The 26,593-nt window shown below is 39.0% G+C and overlaps 2 protein-coding genes across 4 annotated transcripts; one reads left to right on the plus strand and one right to left on the minus strand.

The window, feature by feature from the left end:
• Positions 1-298: 298 nt before the first annotated feature.
• Positions 299-4,816, minus strand: LOC131773263 (ketosamine-3-kinase-like). 2 transcript variants are annotated; one of them, XM_066162118.1, is made up of 8 exons: positions 4,787-4,816; positions 4,274-4,357; positions 3,541-3,644; positions 3,236-3,395; positions 3,084-3,137; positions 2,407-2,548; positions 1,368-1,542; positions 299-632 (listed from the first exon to the last, which is right to left on the minus strand). In XM_066162118.1, exons 2-8 carry the CDS (start codon positions 4,346-4,348, stop codon positions 563-565), a joined length of 780 nt encoding a protein of 259 aa, XP_066018215.1. In that variant the 5' UTR covers positions 4,349-4,357; positions 4,787-4,816; the 3' UTR covers positions 299-562. The 2 variants fall into 2 exon arrangements, with proteins under 2 accessions (XP_066018215.1, XP_058945236.2); XM_059089253.2 differs by lacking the exon at positions 4,787-4,816 and adding an exon at positions 4,459-4,626.
• Positions 4,718-19,857, plus strand: LOC131773261 (centromere protein J). Of its 2 annotated transcripts, none has more exons than XM_059089250.2 (23): positions 4,718-5,100; positions 5,504-6,672; positions 7,691-7,760; positions 8,394-8,458; positions 8,588-8,845; positions 9,220-9,380; positions 9,795-9,897; positions 10,480-10,654; positions 10,780-10,902; positions 11,336-11,449; positions 11,654-12,012; positions 12,662-12,841; positions 13,328-13,431; positions 14,049-14,142; positions 14,341-14,514; positions 14,963-15,047; positions 15,656-15,767; positions 16,294-16,461; positions 16,798-16,960; positions 17,438-17,578; positions 17,893-17,966; positions 18,311-18,506; positions 19,093-19,857. In XM_059089250.2, exons 1-23 carry the CDS (start codon positions 4,956-4,958, stop codon positions 19,228-19,230), a joined length of 4,371 nt encoding a protein of 1,456 aa, XP_058945233.2. In that variant the 5' UTR covers positions 4,718-4,955; the 3' UTR covers positions 19,231-19,857. The 2 variants fall into 2 exon arrangements, with proteins under 2 accessions (XP_058945233.2, XP_066018214.1); XM_066162117.1 differs by having other exon boundaries at positions 14,963-15,032.
• The last annotated feature ends 6,736 nt before the right edge of the window (positions 19,858-26,593 follow it).

Consider the following 26,593-nt stretch of genomic DNA (forward strand, 5'->3'; position numbering starts at 1 on the left):
AGATGTTTCTTTGAATGATCTGGATGACATGTTTTGATTTTCAAGAACATGCAACAACACCAACAACCAGGCTGGTCATGATTTCAGACTTGCAGACCAACAGTCCATTTTATAGTTACATGCTTGGTTGCCAAGCCTTTGAACAGGAGTGAGACTATGGGTGACCTTGCTATGATACAAACCCTGCTGCTTTTCAAATGTAAATGATTTTGTTATCATGCTAACTAGATACTGGTCTCCATCACAACATGGTCAACTTCAGCCTCACTCCAAATCAAAGGCTAGGTAAGTTAGTACACAACTTTAAAATGGCCTATTAGAGACAACTGGGTATCAGTCTGTAAATACTTTTAAAAAATCACTTAAATAATTTTAAAAATTATGTTTACATAGTATAGTTTGTGAGATGCATATATCTGTATGGAATAATCTGAAACTTAAGCACAATACAGTGGGTTTAATTAAATCAAGTGTGTTCTTTTCATGTACCAAACATAACTAAAAACTCAAAATGACTTGATTTTATTTCACAAAATTCATAACTTCTGTAGTACATTTGGTGCTAGCTATTTCCAAGAAGTCCACGCATAATTGATAAAGATGATGATTTGTAACTTGTCCCAAAGTGATTCCTGTAAAATGATGAACTCCATGCTATTAATGATATCCAACTGTTTTGAAGTAAAAAGGTTTAGATGACCACATTGCATTCTGGTAATAATTGGCATTATACCCCTACCCCTCCCCCCTTTTCCACATTATGGTAATAAATGGTATTCATTGGCAATATACCCTGACCCCTATCCCTCCCCCCTTTTCCAAACACATATTCGAATTGCCTTTGCAGGTAATTTAAACTCCATTTAAACTCTGAGTATGAGAATTAAATTACAGACTGCAAGTGTGTGGTAGCTTACATAGAGACTAGTTCTTGGACCCAATCCCAATGACCATGTAACATGGGTGGTGAAGCAGAGAGACACAAGCTAGCCTCTTACTGCTTTTTGTTGTCATTGAAAGCCAACTTGAAAACCATGCAAAAACAGATTGTAAGGATTGAAGAGTAAATGTGTCATGGATGTATTTTGGTCAGAACACAAAGTAAAAGTGGAAAGTTTCAAGATTACCCAGTGCTTTTTCAATGTTGTCAATGACTGTGTCAAATACCACTCTTGTTCTTTATATTTGTATTGTCTAATTCTTTTTAATATTCCACTTCCAAACTTTACACACCTTGTTTTTCATGATCAAATATTTACTAATTGTTTGGAGTGGAAAAAAAAAACAAAACAAATAACGAAACATGGAGAAGCCAAATGAAGGTACATCCACTAAAATGCACAGTTGTCGGAAAGTAAGTTACTTACCAATGATTTAAATGATGAAACAATAAATAAAGCTGGTGCCTTTCCTCAAATCCTTTTTCTTTTGGTATCAGTTTGTGATATGCATCATAGAAGGCCTTGGAGAAACCACCAAACATTCCTGCTATTGCTAAATCAAACTCATGATGACCATAGAAAGATGCTGGATCAAATGCAACTGCAAGAGAGCAGACCAATCATGTAGCCTCACCTCAATCTCTGTTAAACCCTTTACACCCTAATATCAGTATGCATATTCTCCATACTGTTCTCCTTATCTTTCCTGAGGTGCTGAGAAGGAGAATTTATTAACAATACATAGCTTCTTAAGTTTGTGATCATTTCTGTTATTCTTGTGATCTTAATGTGAGATTCAGGGGTGATGATGTATGGAGAAATTAGATACTCGTCAGTCTTTGGGGTCAAAGGGTTCTGGACTTTAAAACAGTAATAATAGATAATGTCATTGTCAGCAATAATATTTTATCATTATCAATGTGAGTTGCTTAACTAAAAAAAATATTGTATAAATATCAACTTGAATATTAAACAAACAATTAGATTAACAAATATTAATAATTTGTTGAAGTTATAGAACAAAACTTGGTGGAGTAAACTAATACATAAGTGTGGAAAAAGTGACTGGGAAGTGTGTGTGTATAAGGTAGCCAAGGCAACACTGTGAGTTCATCAGGCAGGCAGAGTCATACTGAGGATCTCAGTAGGGAAATTTATTAACATTCCTAACCAGTACCCACTGACAAGGAAGGAGAGGAATGGGATGACAAAGGCTGTCAGTCACTGAGCATTGAAGGAAACATGAGCAAATGAATATAGCTTGACACCCAACAGAATGCTATAAGAAATACTTGGGCCTTGTGAAGCCTTTAGACTGTCCCACATATTAAGGACCCAAAAATGCTTGCTAGCATTCCCAAGAGTTAAATCTCACCTAATGTATGTAAACTACATTTAGCATTGTTAAATAATAATTTAACAAATTCAAAATATTCCTAAGAATTAGCTGAAAATACAAGCTAACCCGGACCATCCTCTGTTTCTGCTGCATTTCCACTCCAGAGGTCACCATGGAGTAGAGAAGGTTTGATGTCCATGCCTTTGAAAAACTCAGGTATTTTGAGCTGAAGTCTTGACCAAAGGGATCTGGTTTCTGTGTCACCATACTGCATGATAATAACATGATAATAAAAAAAACAAACTCAATTTAAAGTTTATTACTTAATCAGTGCATAGAAACCATTACAAAGTTATTTGTCAGGGGTATGGGACACAGCAAAGAATCCCCCACAAGGTATTGAGCTCCAGACCTCCACTCTCCTATGCTCTACTACTGAGATACAGAGAAACTCTATGGTGAGCTTGAGCCTTAGCATAAGGCTCATTTATAACAAGCGTAGCTGATCCTGCATTATTGCTACAATCAGCAATGTTCAAGATGTTGTGTCAGTACATTGTGAGGAAAAAAAATGTCCAATTTCATTTATCTCTCCTTTATTAAAACTGTTATGAGAAGTTGATTTTTCATGAGCCTAATAGTGGCTTAACTCACAAATGAGTTCTCTATAGGCAAGGTAAAGGCTCAGAACCCAAGATCTGAGAGTCTGGGGTTGTCTTGTACTCATGACAGTGAGCACATTTCTTTTCATTTATTAACAGTTGTAGAGAGATGTGCTGGCTGATACCATGAACCTCACTTACCTGCTTGTCAATAAGATCCATCTGAAGTTGTAAGCGACATCTGGTGTAAAAAGTCTATGGGAAAGAGTATTTTAAAAGCTCATCTCAAGGTATTGTCAGTAAAATGACTGAAGAAGAGTTGCTAAATGTTGTACATTACTGGTCATACTCACCACCCAATTGTCATGCCATTCATTGTCTTGACCGATATAACCACAGCAAGTGGTGCATGGGAAGCCAAATTTTACAACCGTCGTTGGATTATGACTCTTTCCAATCTTGTTCTCCTCTGATGTTTCTTTTTCCAATTTGTTTATATTGTCCAGATGAAGCCTAAAGGGTGTGTTGAAGATTATTTGATATATATCAGAAGATTTGTAACAAGTAGTTATAAAAGAAAATATTATTAGCATTCTTGCAGCATGGAGAACATTCCTGCAATGAAATTATCAATCAAGGATAAAAATTTAACATTAACCTTGCAAGGTCTGTCCCTAGTTGTGACTGGTATTTTCTCAAGCTTTTCATCTCAAGATGTTCTGCAACAAAAACTGCCCCACTTCCAGATGGATGAGGTAACACCTAAAATGCAGAGAAAAGACAGCATCATACTGTTGCTTGTAAGTTGCAGTTTATATATACCAAAATTAACAATGGGTGATAAAAAGCTACTGATTAATTATTTAGGTATATACAAACTGCAATATTTTTTGACTTGATTTTATTTCACAAAATTCATATCTTCTGTTGTACATTTGGTGCTAACTATTTTCAAGAAGTCCGCGCATAATAAAATTGATAAAGATGACGATTTGTAACTTGTCCCAAAGTGATTCCTGTAAGATTATCAACTCTAACGTCGAAACGTCGTCGCTTTTTAGCAGTCTTAAAATGTTTTTAAGAAATTTTTCATCGTAATTTTTTATAGTTCAATGTTTTTCTAAATCACTTCTTTTAAGTATGATTAAACGACTCAAAGTTCAATTTTCACCTTAGCCACTTTGTGACATCAATTTTGAAACTGCTCAATTTAAATGCCTAAAGCAGGTTTTGGTCAATATCAAAATTTCATAAGGGGAAAAATTAATTAAATAATAAATTTTTAGATAAAATTAATGAAATTAAAATACATGGTGCGATTTGTTACAGAAACAACGTAAAACTGACTTAAAAAATTAATAGGGATTAATCTTGCTCATGTAAAAATTAACCTTTATTGGCCTAGGTACTCGCAAAGTATCCGTCCTACAAATTTCCTCAAGGCTCTGGAATTCGCCTTCGAACATTTCTCCCGCCTGAAAGAAAGCATAAATAAATATCGATTCGTTGAAATATTTATTTTGATCGTAAGCTTCAGGAAGGGTGATTCCCTGGATCATTGTTTACGAACCAATACCTCCGATTTGGTATTCACTTTGACAAAAATCTTTCCATTGTCAGTGTCAAAACTTTTTCCCTCACTAATACAGCCACCACTTGCAAAGCCTAAAGATTCACATTTTTCGCATTTAAGTTCCTTCTTCAAAAGATCTACGAGTTTCCTCGAAGTCGCCTCCTTCGCCATGTCTGAAACCACAATCACGATAGTCAGCGGATTTATTCGAGCGCATGCCAATTGATAGACTTGTTCGTATTGTAAACTTTGAAAAATGGCGCGTTCCTATCATGCAAATTCCAATGTGGTTTCGCCTCAATAGATTCCTGTAACTTAAAACGCTCAATACCTGCCAGTTGTCGTCTAAAAAGAAGTTGTGAAGTCCTCGGATAGATCGAGTTGTTTTTCACACACCACTACAGACTGAATTTTAAATTCCACATGGCGATCTTTCGCGATGCACTGGAATTTACAAAATGAACTGGATTACACCTCAGCTAAGGCTGATCACATGAAGTATGGAAAGTTTCAAAGCGATCACCGATGATACTTCGCAAAAGGAAAATAATCCTTTCTTGACAAAATATTTAAAGGGGAGAAGTCTGCAGAGAGAGGTTCCGTTATCCAACGCAGACCCGAAGTTTGCTCTAGATCAAAGCGACGGTATGTAAAAGTTGGTTTGTCAACGGGCAATAGTAGTAGCAGTAGTAGTAGTACTAGGACGTTATGATCTAGATAAATGATATTACAGTTGATTTTGTCATGTTGGGTCATTAATATCGATAATCGCAACATAGTTAGAAGTGCATCTCTTTTGTAACACTTGTAAGCCTCTTCACTGTTTAGTTTTCAGTATCAAGTTTTCGTAGAAATTTGTCCAAGAGCGCTTTTAAATTTGGTTTCGTAGAAGCAATGCTAGAGAGAATACCTCCTTCCTCCCCTCCTTCCCATTGCTACGGAGGTAAAAAGCTGAGGTTAAGTTGAACAGCTGATGAAACACAACAAAGTTATTCCCTATGCATTTTTTGTTTACCTTTTGTTTCTCTTTCTCCTTTCTTTTCCATAGCAAAATCTCAGCAGCCTTTAAAGGTAAGGAACATGACAACTCAGGCACAGAACCACAGGCCCCATGATCAGGCACAACTTGTGGATAAGTTTAGGAAGCTACGTCAGTGGCAACAACAACAGCAGGAGAGTATGTTCCGTCAACAACAACAACAAATGGAGACACTAAGAATGGAACAAAACAAACTTCAAAGTATTTTGGCTGCCCAAAGAAAACTTCAAGGACAAACTGCTACAAGTACCCCAACATGTCCTCCAAACTTTGTAGGAACTGTGTCAAGTCAAGCTGAACCTATCAGAGAAGGATCAGTGACTGTCACAAGTCAACTACAACAGGGAAGTGTGAGATTGCAGGCTCCCTTAGATATGGGGTCAAGAGTGCAAGTTGAAGATGGAGGCTTTGAGTCTGTGAGGAATGGTTCAGATGTTTTTCCAAGATCCATACCAACATTTTCATTGCCCTCTTCTGCTATGAGCCAAATGGATTTTGAAATGCAAACTAGACAGCCTGGACCACAACACTTTGGTGAACCTGATCCAAAATTCTCCGTCAATGATAAAGACAGATTTCAAGAAAGTTTGCCTCATTTGAATGAGACAGTTTATCCTGTAATGTGGAACTCATCAAATTACCGTTTCCCCATTAGTACTATTCCTTCTGTGGTGGGGACCAGGCCCATATCAGAACAGCCTGTGATTGGATCAGCAATGACAAGTAACCCCCTATCCCACCTTGGGATGACTAAAATTCCTCCACAGTTTCAAAGTCCAGTCATAAGTCAAAGACCAGGTGATATGTTTCAGAACAATCCTGCAACAAATAATGATAACTGTCCAGAACTGAACCTTGAAAGAATTGATACCTCTCAGTATGATAGAAATCCAGCAATGACACCAGATCTAGAGAGGTTATGGAGTCACAATGCTGGTGTAAAAAGTGTGGCTGACATAGATTCTCAAGTTGATGAACACTCTGAAGCAGACACTATGAGTGGGGTTTACCCTCTCTATGATTCTGAGCCTGACATGGGCTTTAATGAGATAGAGGATGAAAATGATGAAGATGATAAAGATGCAGAGTCAGATGATGAGGAAGAATTAGAGGAAAGTAATGAAAGGGATAGAACTGTTATAGACTTACATGCTCAATCACAGGATTCTATGGAAATGGTGAGTTTTCATGAGGATGTCTTAGTGAGATATTCAATTAATATAATGTAACAGGATAAAGGGGGTAAGTTTTTAAAGAAACTATGGTGCTGCATTGATGGGGGGTTCACCGAGATGAAATTGCTTTTGTTAGCTGAGTTGATAATGTAGATTGATAACGTAAATTGACACTGCAGAGAGATTCTAAAGCCGATGTTTTAAGTTCATTGCGATGAAGGGCTAATGATCTAAATGTCAGATTTAAAATTCTTTGCCACAGTCAATTTACTTTATCAACACAATATGTGAGGGGACTTACTTTAAACACCATCTTGCTTAAAAATAAAAACTTAATATGCTTGCAAAGAAGTTTGTTAACAGCAGAAAACTACACAAAGGTCATTTTGGAATGGGGAACAGGCTCTGCTTTTGTATGATGAACAACCCCCCCCCCCCTTAAAAATTTTTTGCTGTCTCTTAAACAACTGCATTACTAAGTGGAGGTTGGGTGCCTGAGACAACCAGGAACTTCCACTATTGGAAGCTAGCTCTTAGATGGAGATTTTGGTTGGCACATCCTGGCAACCCAGCCATGAGCCCCCTCACAGGAAATGGAAACAGGTACCTGTCACACTGAATAAACAGTGGAAAGAGGGAGGGAAGGGGTGTGGAAAACTACCAAGACAATGAGCTGCCACTCCAAACAATTCTGAAAGTTCACGCTCAAGGCACATGCAAGAATGCCTTAATAGAAGAGCACATGTTATTATGGTGCATACACTTATGCAAAAACAGCTGACTACCAGTGAACACTGATGATCTTTGTTCTTAACTCTGTTAAATTGCATTTGACTGTGTTTAATGGGAATGGAGTTAACTGAACTATATGGATTATGCACAATAGAATATCATAATGATAGCATTTGCTAGCACAAAAATGAATCATTTCAAATTTTTGTGTTACAAAATTGTGACACACTGTTCCCTATTTTGAATAAATAAGAATTAATGAATGAAGGTTTTTTTCCCCTGTAATCAGAATGAACAACGTATGGAAGAAAACTGTCAGACTGAAGTTGGAGATGAGATGCCAATAAAACCTGGCATAGGTATAAGTTATGAAGTGTTAAAGAATATTAAGTTTGTTAATAGAATAATAGAGTTGGTAAGTTTTGAGCTTGGTAAAGAAATAGAAAAAGATGCCTTTTTTTGTCTTGTCACAAGCATGGGACAAAAAAAAAATTCAGAGTTCCCATGAGGAATTGAACCCCAGGCCTTTGGGATTCCACACTCTGATGCTCTACCACTGAGCCACAGAGACTCCATGGTAAGCAAGGCCTATTAAAAAGTTCAAATGACACACAACATTAAGTTTTATTCAAATGGTGAAACCAATGAACATGATCCAAAGACCATGAACATTTCTAAAAATATTTCATGCCCATAAAACCTAGTTTCTTGTGTTCAAGGTGCATTTACACCATCTATTGCTGTTTCTGGTCTATGTTTCATCCTAAGAAATTTTTTCATATCAGTCAGGTGGTAAAAATTACCCACAGGGGAGAGGTCCCCCCACCCCCAACCCTCTATTTGGATCTACCAGTGCCGATGAGTCGTTAAACTATTGCACAGGGAGTGCAGACTGTCTCATTGAATTTAAAATAAATTTTGAATCAATTAATACTGCTTTTTCTTGTCAAAAGTTCTATTTGAATTTCAATTATTTGTTTCTGTTTCTGTAGGAGGATCATCTCAGGCTAAGACTTTTGAAGAACTTTTAGAGGAACAACTGAAACTTGATGCAGAGGTTAGTTTCATGACCACATACCTGTAACTGTTTTGTGATTCCATTTAACTTGCATGTCTTTTTTATGGTAGCAAATGGCAACATTCAGAAATTGGTTATTGATAATTACATAAATTGTTTTTGATTAAGGCTTCTAAAGCAGCAACTAAAACTCAAAGTACAACTCAAAAACCTCAAAGAACATTTCTAAGAAAAGGTCAAGGACTTGCCCGATTTAAAGGAAAGTCAGCTTCAGCTAAGGTAATAACAAAACCCCAAGAACCAGCTGTTCAGCTGACAACAGCTCAACAGAAAAAAGAAAAGAGGACTGGGAATGCTGTGGCAGCTTCATCTCAAGGGAATAACAGATTAGGTGGAGTGAGTGGAGGTCCTGTGGCACAGAGCAAGGTGAGACATAGTTTTCTCTGCTACTCATAATAATGACCATTTTTGTTACCAAACAAACAAACAATTAAACACTTTTTTCCAAGGAAAGGGAATGAGAGGAGTGTTAGAGTTTCACAAATACTCCACCAGAGATTGATGCATCAAAGATCAAATAACTTAAAGACTTTCTTTGTGCACTAATTGTGGGTCAAGTCTATAGTCCCATGGAAAAGGAGTAAATTTGAGACATATGTGTATCTAGGCTTTGGCAAACCTATGTTCTGTAATATTTTTCTTCTCCTGCTAATGGCGCAGTGTTTTCTCTGGTCAGAATTCACTTCTGTCTTACCAACTCTAACTTATCGGTCAGCTTCTTTCCTCTTCCTTTAACACAGGTGACTCGCAAGGTGGCTTCGAGAAGCCCACAGGTGATGACAGAAGCATCTGTAAAGTCACAGCAGATCAGGGGGTCTAAACCTTTTAAAACCCAACCAGCTTCCTCAGATGGAAAACCTGTCGCCATAGCTGTTACCAAACCTGCTGCGATGCCCACAAGGTACAGTGTACATTTACATGTGACATAAAGTTAAGCTGTCGGCTGAGTGTTTCGTCTAATTGGAAACTTTTGCAGCAAAGTTAGTTGATATCGAAATCCAAACCAGCCCCAGCTTGGAGCACCGTATGCAATTGAACTATACTGTATCAAATGTCATCTTCATTGTAATTTGGTATTGTCAACTGAGTTGATATCGTTAACTGGGCCACCGTAAAGAGTTTAAAAGCTGACGTTTCGAGCGTCAGCCCTTCGTCAGAGCAAATGACATGGCCAATTTAAGTCATCAACTCAGTTAATAATACCAAAATAATAATTTCCTTGTTATGCTCTCCCACCGACGCAGCACCACAGTTTCTTTAGAAACGTATCCCCTTTACTAATTTGTCAACTTCATTGGATGTGTATGCTTCGCAGTGTCATTTCCGATGAACCGGAGGAGAGTAATCCACCTTCTGTGTTTAACAGTATTGATGCATCATTCCAAATGAGACTGAAGGAATTAGAAGAAAAACAAGAGGTAAACAGTCAATTTTGTACATGTACAGTGTACCTTGATACCTTAACAATGGCAATGGCGATAAAAATGATAATGGTGGTATCTAGTCGTTTCGAACTCATGGACGTTTCGTAGTTTTTTTTCTTCTTTGTTACCAGCACGTTATTGTTTTCTCACACCTAGCTGAGTTTTCCTTGTTACGAGGAAAATTCCATGTCTCTCTCATTCATGGTTTTCTGAGCTTCACGGTGAGAGATGGCTCTGCGGATTGCGCCATTTGGAAAACCCAAGTATTACTACCACAAATCACAAAATTCGCAAATCATACTCAGTTGATTCGTACTCAAATTGAGATGATTCGTTCCCAGTTTGAGTCGGTTCTTACACAAGCCGCTGGTCGATTCTAACCTGTCTCAACAAGCATGCCGGATGGTAATGTTTCATAAAAATGATGATGATTTTAATGATATTATTTTTTTATTATGTTTTCGTGATAACGATAATGTTATTGATAACTGCTTTATATTTAAAATTAGTCTCTAATTAGTACTCCCTCTTAGTTTTGACTTCTGTTGCCGTCCTCTCTTTGCTGTGCTAATTTAGTTGGAAGAAGAAGAACTTGAAGAATTTGAGCTCCTAGAACAAGCGGCAGCAAATGCTTCCTTTTCATCCAACTCCTCTGTGGTTGTCAAAGTGTTGGCCAAAGCCAGAGGAGGAAGTGCACAGATCAGTAAAAATAACACAATGCGAGGAGCTGGGAACAAGCCCGAAAACAGAGGTAGCAGATCAGTACAGAAAGTTATGTATGCGAGTGTGATGTCCAGTTTTAAAAAAAAAGAGTGTTTTCGTTTGAGAGACAATCAGAAACTTGAGACGTTCAGCTCCCGGTGATGTCTTTTGCAGGTGCAGGTGGAATTCTGAGCCCTGTTGACACTGGTTATGGCAGTGGGGATGGTAAAGGGGCTGTGTCAATTGATGAATCAAGACGACTACCCGCGGTAGAATTGAGAGAACCTCATGAAAATGGTAAGTTTAAAGTAATGGATCTTATCGGACGCACTTTTATTGAAAAACAGTAGACAAGAATTCGTTTATCAGGGCTGGACGAGATTACGTGAGCAGGGCCGGAAAAAGCCGCACGGACGCGCGAGCTGCGAACTAAAAGGAGAAAGGAAGGAAATGAAGAGCAAAGATTATCTGATAAAATGTTACATGGGGCTTGGCGGTAAAATATTTGTTTCTTGGTGCGCGAGGTCCGTACATCATAACCTCGAGCCACATTTTTCTCTCTGACCCAGTCAAGAAGAACATAACTTGTCGCTTTGGTCGCATGAAGGTCTCTTCCCGACTTAGATCTCCGTCAAAATATTGTTGTTAATGACACTGCATAAGGAGTGGTGACCCTGTGTCAGAACAGGGAATAAGATGGTGATGTTATCCCGTTTATATTCCGTAACAGAGAGTGAAGATGACGATAGTGATGTGACTCTACAGGAGATGAGTTTAGACAGTGCCTTGGAACTTGATTCTGGTCAAGATGAAAAGAGACAAGCAGCTGGAGACCTGCAAAAAGGTAAAATTTTAGATTTGCACCACTATTAACTGGGCTTTGAAGCCATGTGTTGGGTTTGTCGTTCCCGTATTGGAGTCTGATTCCAGAATTGATTAAAAAACAGCTCACACGTGAGGATCATTCAATTAATTGAATTTGATGAACGTTTAGAGGTCATACTCCAAGACCGAGTCACTCCTTTGTGCCATTCCAATTTTCTTACAGTCTTGGCCCCAGCTTACCTCAATCCTCCCTCGACTGAGAGTGACAACGAGTTTAATGACGAAGACACGTGGGCTGCAATAAAGAAACAGGCAGGTACAGACTTTGAGAATGCAGAGAAGGGAGGAGAAGTCGACTCCGATGACGACGACGGTGATGAGGATGACAGTGATGTGACAATCAGTGACATATTCCCTCTTGTAACCTCCACTCCGCCTGTTGCCCTAAAGAGGGGTCAGCCTCCAAAGAGCCAAGCAGCAGATGCAATTGAGGATGAACGGATGCTGGCTGCGTCGACCCCACCAACATCAACGCTTGTTACCAAGCTGTTTCCCCAGCTGAAGCCGAAGCAGAAAGCTGCTGTAAGTTATTCAGTGTTAATTCGTGTCATGAACATAAGCAAAAAGCCCTCTGTATTATTCCTGTACCGATTTGTAACTTTCAAGGCCTGGCCTCACGAAGCGATAAGTTGTTTGGCCAGATCTTTGAGAAAAACTGCCTTGTTAGCACTGCTTCCAAAACAATACAAAAACAGTGATTTTATGGCTGAATTATTCGCTTACAGTGCATTTGAGCGACCTCTTTTGGAAAAAAAATTCTGGCGAAAGTATGAAGGTTCTTTTTAAAAAGTTCTACTCATATGTTTTTCGCTGCGACTTGTCTCCGTGACACATCTCTCGATATATCCTGGTGCTTGTTTTCACCTTTTTTTACGTAAAACCTGTTCAAAAGCATTGCAGTTAAGCAATACTGGCAACCACAGGATTGGTATATTGTACTCGAAAACTCATAAAATAATCGAGATACTTCACCTGACTCGATCAAGATTCCTTCCCGTAAGTAATTAAAGAACTGATTTCATGAACCTTGAGACTTTCAATTCCCGCCGGTCGAATGGTCTATCTCAGACCCTCGAATAGCTTTTGGCGTGAACAATTATGCTCGGAGATGGACTTCATCGATTTCAAGCGAAAAACAATTTCAATGATCTTTATCGTTGTGTCACCAAAGCCGGCTGTCTCCAAACAAGCCACAAGTGATGTTCCCAAGGCCCAGGCGCAGGAGGAAGAGCCTGTAGACACGGTTCAGAGTGCTGCGGTCAGGGAGAAGCTCAAAGAATTGGAAGCAGAGATTGAAAAGTTCAGGACTGAGAATGCAGCTCTGGCCAAAATTAGAAAAGAGCGGGAAGAGGTGTGGGAACAATTTGTTATTTATTTGTAAGACGAATATTAGTGTATGGTGTCACATTATGCGGTATACGTACCTTTTGCTAACCGGGTTCGAGGTCCGTCCTGTAAGTTGCAGAACGATTTTTTTTCGGCTCGGATTTAAGGCCCAGGGGCGAGGCGCGCGGGCCAGAAATCCGAGTAGAGAAAAACTCGGTTTTGTAAATTTCAGCACGGATCAAGAAAAAGAAATTATTCATACATTTTTGAATTAGCGGGCCATGCAGAAATATGTGGTTCGCTAAATCGACCAATCATAGCGCATGCACTAACCAAGAGATAAAATAATTCGAATTACATTGCCATTGTCAAAGTTTGCGACGTTAGTATATCGTTCGATGAAAATTATTTTCCAATTTTTCCCATGTTAAATAATGCACTGCAAACTTTATTCTTAACTTTTGGTGTTTATATCCGTTACATGCTGATCAAACAGTCTCATATTTTACAGGGCTTGAAAAAGCTGCAAGCGGAAATAGCTGTGTTTGAGAAACAGAAAACAGATGAACTTGAACGATTAGAGCAGTTTAGGGAGGAAGAGATGCGAAAGTTACGGTAAGTGTTCATAGCTGGTCTCTTTCAGGCGTTCAGTTATTAAAACAAAGCGCGATGGTTAACGGCGAGATAGTAGCGGAGGATTGAAAAGACGAGTGAGGTTTGGGTCGAGTTACCTGACCCAACCCGACCCAAGCCTCTCACTTTTTTTTCACTCCTCCGCAACTCGTCCGCGGTTTATTATTTTGCAACCGGTAACAAGCGTGATTTCAAGATTCGAGACAGCTACCACTGGGTTAAACACAGGATTTTCGTTAGCTCGCCCGTTCGTGTGTTTGTTAATGCTTATTGAGGCCAACTGAAATTTATGTAGGGCTTAAAATCAAGTAATTGCAGTGGTTTTATCGATGTGATGCAGGGGCACTCCAAGGCGTGTTGCAAGGGAATTTCCATGTGCTTTTCCTTTGTTACTTTGCTTGCTCATAGCCTCTAAACCATTCATATGCCAGGTGAAGGATTCGTTATTAAGTTTACTGATCGATCACATAACTCGTGTCTGAGCTTTCCGTCAAGTTCGGATCATCAATTAGGTTTAAGTAGTGCCTAGTATACTTTAATCACTAAGTGTCTTCGGATCAAGATACCATAAATTCAATCTTACAACTTGTGCCTTTTAGCCGCGAAAGACGAGTGTTTGAAAAGTATCAGAAAGCTGCCCGTTCAATGCCAGACAAGAAAGAACGCGAAGAGATCGAGAGTTTACGAGAACAGGTATAAACGTTATTCTGTAAAGATAAGATTTGTGTATGCAGCCTTGAGCAAAGAATGGTAAAGGAATTAGGCTGTCTCATGTCTAATATGACAAAAGTAGACTGGAATAAACCAATTGTTCTCTCGCTGGTTTTTATCATGGATAAATGAACGTTGGCAAAAATTGACCACTTTAAACCACCATACCCCTCTCAATAGATGGCAGATTTGCAAGAAGAACTTAAGCGACGCGAATCTCGCTGGTCAGCGGCTTCTACACGTTCCCGCCAAAAGATCGAGGTCTTGGAAGAACAGAATAAAGAACTACAAGAAGAGGTGAAGCTTTTAGAACACTATCGACTGCAACAGTGGAGAGAAGAGGAACAAGCGAAGGTGAGATATACCCCAGTAAAACAATGTGGAGATACATCAGCTGTGTGTGACTTTACCAGGGTGTTAGTAAGTCTGACAGAGCTGAATAACGTCTGCGCATGCGCTGGGCCTTGGCGCGGAAAACGAACTTCTAGGTGATGTTTCCCTTGCCGCTTCTCTTTTACAGAAAACTTTCAAAACATCTTTACATCCCCTAAATATTTTCAAAAATTAATTTACTCTTATATACACTGGAAATAGGAAAAGGCCTTCAACGACAACAAGATGCCTCGGTTTTAAATGCCAGCCCCTTTTTTTCCTCAAATTTCGCTGATTTTTCAACCTCGTACACTTGAGCCCGCGTTATTGACCGCTTACTTGTTACGTAGCATTTCGCTATTCAGCTCCCCTAGTAAGTCCCACAAAACAAAATTAACATTCATTTTGAGAACTTAAAATCTTTTCACAGGCGAAAGAAGAAGAGGAGTCAAGACCGAAAAAACCTTTGCTGCGCAAAACTGCTAAGGCGACGGAAGAAGGTAACTTGATACATGGTGAGCTGGATTTCTGTTTTATCCCGGCAGAGGCAATTTTGATTTCTTCTGACTTAAGAAGAGTTCGTTTAATATTCCAAATGGATGTCAAACTGGGAAGAAAGAGGTTTACATTACCGACGTACATGGTTGGGAATGCCAAAAAGCAACAAAACTGAGAGCAATGAAGAAAATGTTTACCCCGTGGTAGGAATCTGCTTTTAATGGAGCTTTTAGCACTGGAAATAGCGAACTCAAACTACTCCTGCTATAATCATAAGGATTGCAAACGTCATCATTCCTGTCATATTTTTCAACAAATGCTTTTGTACATTTCTTTCGATCAAGTTTGCTTAATAAACCTTAACTCTTGTAAATAGAATAAGTAAGATGATAAGTTTTGAGCTCCGTAAAGAAATATATTATTATTATTATAATTAATATTTATTAATAAATAAAGAAAGATGCGTGAGGCAAAGAAAAAAGAAGAGTCCCTCATGAGGAATCGAACCTCAAACCTTCGGATTCCGCGCACTGATGCTCTACTCTGAGCCAATAATATTAAATATATAACCTGTATATAATATATACAAACTTAACTCGTCTTCTTAACTACCTTAATTCCTCAGAGCCAGGGCCCAAGCTCCCCGTGCGTCACCGATCTCCTCCTATGAGAGCAGCTCTTGCTGAAGTACTGCCCAGATCTACTCCTGAAAATGCTACCATTGATCCTGAGACCAGGTGATATAGACACACTGGTTTGATGTATTACAACTATCATAATTACAACCAGTGCTATTTCCCAAAATGTGTTTGGTGGATGACCGGTTCTTCTGTTGTTGATGCTGTTGTTGTTGGTCTTTTTCTTTCAACCGATTGTTCTTTCGAATTGTATTCGGACAGTTATATCAGTTGATAACACTGAGTACACTTAAATGAGTCCACCAATCACCGCCTCGATTACATTAACCATGACAAAGACAAAATTCTCATCCAAAGCTGGGGAAGTACCAAAGCGGAGGGATTTAGTTCATAGGACTTATGTCCACAGTTCTTCAGTTTGAAAGTTGGAAGCCAATCTTCCAATAATTACAATTTTTCTCGGAAATTGCGATATTTTTGTCGTCCAATTCGATCCGTGATCTTACCTAGAACTGATGAAGAACTGCCCCCTGTTGGCATTACCAATAGGAAGCGATGGAAAGCGGATGAAAAGCGGATTTTGAGAAATTGACGTAGACTGACTTCTTTATGAATTTTTTGGCAGGCTACCAAGTGCTGCTATACAACTTGATAAAAACAACAATCAGTCATCGAGTTCTCGCCAAGACGAAAATAAACCATCAGATGTACTTTATAATGAAAAGGAAGAAATCAGCTCTGCTTTGAAGCCTGTGGATGATAACAATCACGATACAATGAAATCTAAACGAAGGTCAGAATTCCTTTATTTTCTACCAAGCTTCTTTTCCACACTTTTTTGACGTGTAGATCCTTAAAGATATCTGATTGGCTGAGAAACCTCAAGGGAATGTATCAACCAATCAGTAATGCGCTACGACGCAATCGGCAAAGTGCACAAAGCAGCCATTCGAGGCTGTCTCGAACACGTCTCTCAGTGGGTGCACGTCTCTCAGTGGGTGGAAGGGGATATTGTCGTTTATGCTGCGTCGTTTTGAATCATCTCTGAAACATCCTCCAAGAGAGTGAAGAGAAGGAGGGAGAAGACTTCACATCACGTGTTTATTATTACCTCTTTTGCTTTTTTTAGTCCTCGAAGAAGAAGCAAAACGCCAGATAGAGGAGAAAAGTTTAAACGAAACGTTCATTTCCAAGATGAGGAAAAATGTGATGAGAATAACGCAAGGGAAAGCAGCAATTCAGATGAAAGAAATAGACAAGATACAAGAGAAATAGTGCATCCTGATGGAAAGGTAATATTCAATTGACAAAATCGGTCAAACTTAAATATTGTTACTCCTCCCGAATGGTATGCTGGTCCATGGCAGTAACTTCTCACCGGTTTGGAATATTTATCTGGCTGTTGGGAACATGGCTCTCGAGCCAAAATTGCCAATCCAGCCGGAGCTTATGCCAGTTTCCACACTATGAAGTGACAATGAGATTTTCTATTTCCCTTAAGTGGGATGCCAAGCTATCCTCCGCACCCTCAAACCCCCCCCCCCCCCCCCCCCCCCAAAAAAAAAAAGACAAGAAAAAGGAAAAATACTTGTCAGGTTTGTTTTTAAGTTCGCAAGCACTGTTCACATTAGAACTTCTGTCGGAGAAAGGTGCTGTTAGAGTCAAATCTCTTTTCCACAAGAGGGCTCTGATCCAGTCCTCTCTATAGCCTAGCAATCTAAGACCAGCATTTCTCTACCAAAGATACATTAAACGAATTATATTTCCAGGTGGAGAAAGTTAATAGTGACGGCTCTCGTGTGATCTCCTTTGCAAACGGGACAAGAAAAGACATCAGTGTCGACGGCCAAACTATCACCGTCACTTTCTTCAACGGAGATGTCAAACAGATCATGCCGGACCAACGAGTGGTGAGGCGAATGTCAAACACCAAGCATTCTCGCTTGCTTGCAGGACCTCATTATTGGCGTTGTGGTTATAGCGTTTCTCAGCCAGCGAGAAAGGTGAAAGCCTGGAGCAAAGCGATGAGTTTGCAAGGGGTCTAGCACTAGTACTTAGTGCCAAAACTCCGCTAACTGGCATTGCCCAAGGCCTCAACTTTCTTACGGGCGAAGCAACGCTCGTGTGGCGTCACTCTCTTAACTACATAATTCCGAATTTGTTTTTCGGTTACGTCAAGGATGGAAATTTACTTTTCATGTTCATGTTCTATTCCTTTTATCAGATGTACTATTATTCTGACGTTCAAACAACTCATACTACTTATCCAGACGGGCTGGAGGTTTTGCAGTTTCCCAGGTTTGAGTACAGTAAAATATGTTACACCCCTGAAGTTTCTTAAAGCCTAAACCGCAGCAAAACGCCATCTCACCATCGATGTTAGCTTTGCATCCGACTGATTAAGAGACTTGCTGTGGCTGAATATTTTTAGACCAACCTCAGAACGTAGCGATGGAAAGTTTTTTTTATCTTGTCAAATTTTTCTAACTAGCGTGGACTGGCTTGACGAGTTTCCTTTTCAACTTTCCTTTGCGAATAAACTTTTGGTTCATGTGTCTGCGTGCCTTCCTGAATAGATAAAAAATACGCCGTACTTTATCGCAATTTCCGCTTCATATCCAGTTTCACTTTTGTCTTTTTAGCAAACAAATCGAGAAGCATTATCCCGATGGGACTAAAGAAATTATCTTCCCAGATCAGACGATAAAGTATTTGTACCCAAACGGAGCAGAGGAATGTGTATTTAGTGACGGTACTATACAGAAAGTTAGCGTGGATGGCGAGCGAGCCATTGAATTCCCAAATGGACAAAGAGAGACACACACGAAATTCTATAAAGTGAGCAGAATTAGTCTTAGTTTCTAGTTAAACATTTTGGCCAGTATTCTCAGACAACCGGTTTCTGAAGTTTGAAGCTGTTGCTTAGCCACTTGCTATGGCACCCTCTGGTGACTATCCATCGCTGGTAAAACCCCAACATTTCATCAGGTTTCCCAGAATGCTCGTCTGTGCTCAGTTATTCTTCTAAGTGGAGAGAAGCGCCAAGAAATGACATTGTTTTTGCCAAGAATTGAGATTGTCGAAACTCAGGTTTTTGTTATCCCGCCAGCCTTTTGTTAGCTCGTCGATCGCTTTGGCGACAGTGATGAAATGTCACCCTTTTACCTCCAATGCATGCTGGGAAATATGCGGATGCCTAGTGACATAAAATTTCTCTGAGCGGACCGAACAACTTAAAAAACGTTATTCAGTTTGTTTTAACTTACTGCTATGTGAACTCAGTTTTCACACATTTCCGTATACAGCCAGTGTCAGTTACGAACTTCTTTTTTACAGAGTCAAGAGTTCTCTGCCTAAAAGAACTTCTACCCTGTCTTAGTACAACAGCAATAACTGGTTATCTTTTTGTCCCATTCTTGTGTAGAAAAGAGAATACCCTGACGGGACAGTAAAGACGGTCTATCCCGATGGTCGCACAGAGACCCGTTACGCTTCGGGACGGGTGCGGGTCAAAGATCGAGAGGGTCGTATCCTCGTCGATGCTCCTCACCAAGACAGATAACAGTAGCTTCAGCGGTACTCCTCGGATTGTCAAAGAAAATGGCCTGACTTACTTACAAGACAAAATTAAATAACGTACCGTATTAGTAGAGAAATTTTGTGGGTCTTTGAGGTCGTGTTTTTGCGATTGTGAAAAAATCGCGAAATTGAAGACCTAGGAATAAAAGTCCTCGAAGAATTTTAACATGTGGAATTGAATCGCCCATAAAAAATTCAAATCACCGGTAAAAAAAGATCAACATGTAATAACCACAACATATTCAGAACATGTGTCGGCAAATACAAAAATTATATACTGGTCTTACTGGTAAATTCTATGTTAGATCTTCCGTTGTGAAATGAAATCTCCATCTGAATCGCCTTTATTTGAAAAACCTCCTTCGAATATCTTTCGTGCAGTCGTCAAATGTTACGACATCTTGAAAAGTAAAATGAAGTTGGGTAGGTTTGATTCGCGATATTTAACGCTATTGACTTTACAATAGTAAAGCCCCGAGAAATACCAAAAGCGCCAAATTAAGTACAAATAAGGTAGTTTATAAAATCAGTGGACCTTTTGTAAGCATGAGTGAAGTAAATCTGATTTTGAATGTATGTCTAATAGATGTGTCCCCACTTATTTCTGTAATTGTAGTTTAAACGAAATATTTAAGTGAATCACTCTACATGAACACTTAAAAGATTGTACTTCTTGTTATCATATTGCTGGTAGCGCCCGTGGGCGCTAGGAAGCGAATACTGTGTTCTGATTGGCTAGCCGAGCTCATCTTACCCGCTTTCATTCCGCGCTAGAAAAAAAATTGCGTAGTGCGGGTACACAAAGTTCGTAATTTTTGGACAATGTCGACTGTGGAGTCACAAAAAGTGGCAGAAGACAGTCAAAACAATCTCGCTGGTCTGTTGTGCTACAAGCACAGTTCGCTTTGTCAGAACAAATGTCGCTGGTTTGAGGTTGACTCAAAGATAATCACGAGTTTTATCAGAATACGATTACTGTCGCAAATTTGTTGTTTACTCTCCCTTTATAACACGAGTTTTTCGCATTAATCTCCTAGGGTTGTCATCAAAATTATAACTTAAAATCGGTTAGTAATCGGCAAATCCTTTCTTTCTTTCGTTGATTGATTGATTCATTGATGATTGCCGTGTGCGCCTTGTTACCTTTTACTAGTTTAAAATAATGTTTTGGGTGACGATATCGATTTTAAAATCAAATTTACATATTGGCTTGACAAGCATTACCTAAGCTTTATGGAGGGTTAAAACAAAAAATTTTCCATGTGTTTAAATTACAGGACAATTTCTTCGGGGTTTTTAGTTTTTAGCCTTTCCCATGATACCTAATGGGTAAAGAACTGAAGATAAGATAATTTAAGTGATTTCTTAGAAAACTATTCAATCCAGTATAGTAGAGCAAGCGGAATTAAATGGGAAATACACAAATTGTTACCGAAGGGAACTAGTTTTGCGTGATTAATATTACAACACAAATTGTTCTTGGAAAGAAAAGATCTGTCACAAAAAGTCTTTGTTGAAATTTTCGATCCTTGCTCGCAGGAAAGAAGCCAAAATTACAATTATAATAAAGTTCGGATATAACACGTACTGTCATTGGTTGAAAGAGCGTGCTCTATGAGAGTATAGAGCATAGAACTGAGCTAAAGCTGTCACGCCATCTGCCAAATTGTGCTATGTCCGACCTTTTCCAGGACTTCTTTATAGCTTTTCTTTCGTTAACTGAAGGTGAAATTTCGGAACAAGCGAGCAAAGGTTTGCAAAAATGCCAGGCGCAGTAATTTACGTTACTGTAACGTGAGCAGAGACAAAAGTCCTCAAAGATAAAACAAAATAGACAGTCCGAGTTTTAACGGTTTTCACGCTCAGTTAGATTGCAAGTTTACGTACGGTAATAAAAATCAAACACAGCTAACACTTCTATAGTGTATAAAACTTCGTTTTTTCAAAAACAAAACAGAAAAAAACACGAATGATGAAAAATATAACCTGGCATAACTGTTAAAATTCATACTAATCATGACGGTGTCAGAGCGACTGCGATCATGCTGAGGTCTATCACGGCTAGCTCATTATGGCGATCTTTGGTCATCGCAGTGGAGCAAGCCTCAGGAACTAAATCAACTACCCTTCGAGTGGAAAAAATAAGAGCTTGCTCTGATTACCTTTCCGATGCGTTGAGTGGAAGGCCACATCAGTCACTGCAGCCGAGTTTTACGGCGCTGTCGTTCCGAGCGATCTTCATGTCCTGCCTTGGACAATTTGTTTTCTACTTGTCAAGTGAAATAACTTTTGTATTTTTGTGAGCCACGATTAGGCCGAATTTCACTGAACATTTCACTTTCAGATTCTGTATTAGAAACTGAAAAACTTCAGGCAAACTCAAACTCTTCAGAGTTGCTAAAAAAATGTGGAATGAATGGACATTGGACTTAAGAAACGGACAGTCTCAATAAGTATTCTTAGAAGAAAAATTTATCTCTTGATTTGCTGTAATACATTTCTTGTAATTATCAAATGTTGTTATGGAAATATTAATAGACAAACATGCATTCACACAACATGTCCTTCAATTACGAAATTCGCTATTGAAGTCATTCCTAGAAAACGAAATGCAGAAATTAGGAGCAAACCAGAAACTAAAATCTGGAATGTTTTGTGTTTTGGAATCCGGAATCTGCACAGGTAGAATCCGGAATCCAGCACCTGGAATCCGGAATCCACAGCGTGGAATCCAGAATCTAATACTGTCCTGGATTACCTTACATGGGGCGAAACAATAAATTTTTTTCACTGATTTTTCGTTTTTTTTTTAACTTGTGCGACTATGTCACTGTGTTAAAACAGCTGAAGGAATTATACTGCCTCGCACAGTTTGAATAAAATCTGAATTAGCTTATTTAACGAAAATGGAGATGTCGAACTAGCTGTCAACTGCCCTGAGAGAAATTGCGTTCATCATTCAATTATCATGTTTGGTCTTGATTCCTACAATTTGCTACACTTACTCGACAGGAAACCTCGGCACTCGTCTAACGTTTCGATTTGTCGATACAATGGGAGTTTCTCCGGGGCGGTGCGGATGTAAAACAAAACCCTAATAAATAGTGTTTGTGAACTTCCTCTTCAAAACGATTGCAAAAGTAAAAGACGACTTGATAATAAATTAACGCCCTGCCATCTGAATTAACAATAACAACGGTTAACTCGTGGTCTGGAGAGTTTTACACAGAGAAGTGTTCGTCTGAACAAAAACGAAGCAAATCTCCCCACGTTTACAGATGCGTTTTGGCTTGTCTTCACCTGTCCCTAACTAAGAGAAAAATGGGGCAAAATTGGCCCACTAGGCTTTGCAAAACTTACTTTTCTGACTCTTAGAGGCGCTAACTTCTAAATCAACGAGTTGCGTTTTGAAGATCAAAGATGTATCTACAATTTGCATCTAAAATGAAGGACATTTACGAGGTAGAAAAGGGGTTTGCAATGACGTGAACTGCTTATTGATTTTGAAATTTTCGGCGAAATTCAAGCCTGTAATGATTTGGTAAAAAGTTGGGGACAAACGGCCATTGCACGCTCTAGTATTTTCAATAACTATATCTAGAGAAGAGAGAACAAGAAAGTTATTTTTCGGCTACTAGACTGTTGCCCAGCCGGCAAGACAAAATATATTTGGGAAAATTATCAACAAAACCAATCTTAGCGGGCCCGGTGGACCAATACTGGCAATCAGCATTGCAGAATTTATAGAACACCGCCCGCTCACGCATCGAGCAAGAAACAAATCATGTTATTGCCTAGAGTAATTTTTTCGCTCTTGCAAGTGAATGCAGCTTCGTCGAAGTCACGAGGCGTAACAGTCGTTTCAAGCCTCGTGCCCTTTTTTCTTTTTCACTCTTTCATTGCGCTACAAAATGTCGAATTCTGGTAGGAATACTACACTAGAAAGTGAGGCCATGAGAACGACGTTCAGTGAAAGAGTAACAAAAACCTTTTTTTTTACTAAACTGAAAGAGTTGATTCCAGTCGACTTCCTGTTTGTTAATGATGTATTGTTTTTTCCACTGCGTGGCTGTCTCAGAGAAACCAGAAGTTGATGATGTAATACATTGTGGACTTTGCCGAGGAAATAAGTCATAAACAAATAGAAAATAATACAAAACTGAAAAGAGTTTACCAAACTGAAAGGGTTGATTTCTGGGGATTCCAGTCGACTTCCTGTTTGTGAATGATGTGTCACGCTCCCTAAACATGGTTACACGAGACTATTTCATATTTCCGAAAGCAAAATACAAGGGAAAAATAATACAGTCGAAACTATATAACGTGGCGCCGAAATACACCGAAATTTTTTAAATTTTCACTATTTTTTTTTACCTCTGTTAAGCGGTCACCTCTATTACGCGGTCGTGGTCACCTTTGATCAAGCCCTAACCGCCTGTTTTTATGCTAATGAGACATGAAAAACTTACTCAGTTCTGATTGGTTAAGATAAATGCAGTTTTTTAGTAATTTTAGGTAGGTTTTTAAAAGAGGGTTAATTCAGTGCAAAGAAGTAACAAACCAGACCGAACAATTCCTTGAACTATTTAGCCGGACTTTAAACCTTTTTGCACCTTTAAGATGTGAAAATGACCGAACACACAATATCACCTGCAGGGTTTGAATAAATTATTTTTGCACTTGACGCTTACGCTTTGCTTCTGCATAGTTATGATATATTATTGACTCGTAATCATACGATTTTTCTCGTTCAATTTGGAATAAATAAGCACTTGCAAATTTTTTCAAAGACCACAAATTGCAAACAAATTTTTTTAGTCTTTGAACAAATTTACCCGTGCTTATTTATTCCAAACTGCACTCGAAATCATGTGATTACCTACACTAAGCTTGAAATAAGGGACTGGTCATTATTTTTGTAGAGGAAGGGGAAAGAGAAGAGTATGTTGGAAAGATGAACTTTTCGATAAGCTCCCTACGCTTACTGCCGTTCTTCTTACAGAAAGAAAATCTAAACGAAAAAAAAACGAAAAATCTATAACGAAAAGCAAACTGAAACTCTGTCTGCTCTTCAATGGTCCGTAACGAAAGATATACTGCGATCTCGAATAAGTGAAGATACATTAACAAGAGGAAAGGATAATATTTTAAAGAGGGCTCCTTACCAATCTGGACTTTTCCCTCTGTGTGTGAAATACTTGATCAAATGCAGGTTTTTGTTGCGATTGGATTAAGTCCAAGGTGGCTAAAAGCCAATTTTATTCGCACAAAAAGTCAAAACGAGGGAGAATTGCGTAAAAAATCTATTATGAGTAGCATTTAGTTACATGTGAAATTTTTTCAGTGGAGTCTGTTTACTTGGAAATTACACGAGATGGAGCGAAGTCTGATTTGGCAAAATGGAATTTGATTGGTAGAATACAATTCAAGCACGTGAAAAATTGCCTAATGTTCATGTAGTGCAATGATTGGGTATGTTCTGATTGGACTTTGGACGTTGGTTCCAATGATGCCAACCTTTCTTTTCCCGATGAATCTCGACCTTACTCGACGAGGCTTTCGCGAAGATGTGACGAACAAGAACGAGCAGCGTGTTGTTTATTCGTTACTTTACGTAGGACAAAATTGGATTTGCCGCCTCAAATTTTCCTCGCACTGAAAATACCTGCCAGTTTATATTATTTAATATGCAAGGAGCGGTTCACAACATCTACTCAAAGCATGTGTTTGTGACAACTGGTTCCTCTCTCCATTTCTACAATACGATCAGTATATGACACGTGGCAGGTAATTTATATTCAAAATCAAAAGGAACTAAAGGTTTCAGATTATCTCTTAACACTCAGTTTTCTCGGTTCTCATCAAATATTGATATAAACAATAGAGAAAGCAGGGACGCAAAAATCCACTTCATTTTATAAATTATCTCAGGGCTCACCTTAAAACGTTTCGTCAACGACGGAGCGTTGAATTCGTCCCTAAGAACCTGTTAAAGTTATAAAATTGATAAGATAATTTGATAAGTTCTTCAAAAGGCGACCTAACACGAACGGTGTCCGTCAGGGTAAACGGTCAAATGCAAATAGCTTATATATTTTATTGCAGGTAATTTAGTGTTAACAACTGGGTTGAAAACGTAAATTAGCCACCGTAAAGAGTAAAAAAGCTGACGTTTCGAGCGTTAGCCCTTCGTCAGACGAAGGACGCTCTGACGAAGGGCTAACGCTCGAAACGTCAGCTTTTTTACTCTTTACGGTGGCTAAATTACGTTTTCAACCCAGTTGTTAACACTAAATTACCTGCTATACTCTCCCACCGACGCAGCACCACAGTTTCTTTAGAAACTTACCCCTTCATTTATATATTTTATTGGTTTGATTTCTGAGAAATTACGGCTCTCACTTGGTGTAACAAACACACAGTATTTGTCACACTATTGTTTTCATTGTTTTCTTATTCCCAGGTGTGATGAAATTCTATTGTGACGTATTCTGTGTCTTCTACACCAATTAGGGGCCGAAACTTCCGGTTTTTAGATCACGCCGAACACTGTGTCACGCAAGATCACGCAAGGGAAAGTATTTTCTCATAAAGCTAGTTTATTGGAGATTTCCCTGGGTGTGTGTCATAAAATTGCTATAGTGTTTTTTAAAATTTAAATCAACATGAGATCAATCTGAGTGACAAATTCCATAACACTTCAAAGTTAACTTGAAAGGATCTCATTTTCAGTAACCCCTCTTTAGCGATTTAGTTCTCTGCTATCTAACCATGGCTTGTTTATTCCCATAAAACGTTGCCTCTTTGGAACATCAGTGTGCAACCATCTCATCAGAAACGGTATTCTTCAGTGTTTAAGTTGAGCTATGACAGTCCACCATTTGTCACGATAGGTTTTCGGTCGCTGTGACGATAGGGTTTTCGCGCACTCTAAACTGAACTTGCGGGAAACATACAAACGGAGTAAAATAACTCGGCAGAGACCACTCGGCTAACAAGAACGGAAACTCGCCACGATTTCCTGGTACACGGAGATCTTCTTCGAGCGAGCTTGTACGAACGTCAAGGATGAGACAGCGTTTTGGTTCCGCAGTAGACTTTTATTCAAGGTCAGGTCAACAAGCGACATGACCTCTAGCGTAATCAAGTTTGTAATCATCAAAGCTGTACAAGGTACTTGCTTAAGAACTAACTGGTGTGAGGCAAGTTAAACGAAAACTACTTAGATATTCCATCTGTTTCTAAGACGGAAAGAATTTAAAAATTAAAAGGACGGAGACAACAAACTCGAGGCCATTAAAAATAGGAACTTAGGTGCGGATTCACAGCTCTGGTATAGAAAATAA

The sequence above is a fragment of the Pocillopora verrucosa genome, chromosome 2 (genome assembly GCF_036669915.1).
Source record: "Pocillopora verrucosa isolate sample1 chromosome 2, ASM3666991v2, whole genome shotgun sequence".
In the NCBI taxonomy this organism is placed as follows: Eukaryota; Metazoa; Cnidaria; class Anthozoa; order Scleractinia; family Pocilloporidae; genus Pocillopora; species Pocillopora verrucosa.

Excerpts from the sequence above, each read along its gene's own strand:
- LOC131773261 (XM_059089250.2), top strand. The coding sequence starts at position 4,956 with ATGGAAAGTTTCAAAGCGATCACCGATGATACTTCGCAAAAGGAAAAT. Across the intron at positions 17,579-17,892 it reads TCATGCCGGACCAACGAGTG|ATGTACTATTATTCTGACGT; the intron begins GTGAGGCGAATG and ends TCCTTTTATCAG. Across the intron at positions 17,967-18,310 it reads GAGGTTTTGCAGTTTCCCAG|CAAACAAATCGAGAAGCATT; the intron begins GTTTGAGTACAG and ends TTGTCTTTTTAG.
- LOC131773263 (XM_059089253.2), bottom strand. The coding sequence starts at position 4,626 with ATGGCGAAGGAGGCGACTTCGAGGAAACTCGTAGATCTTTTGAAGAAG. Across the intron at positions 4,358-4,458 it reads AAGTGAATACCAAATCGGAG|GCGGGAGAAATGTTCGAAGG; the intron begins GTATTGGTTCGT and ends GCTTTCTTTCAG. Across the intron at positions 3,138-3,235 it reads AATGGCATGACAATTGGGTG|ACTTTTTACACCAGATGTCG; the intron begins GTGAGTATGACC and ends TCTTTCCCATAG.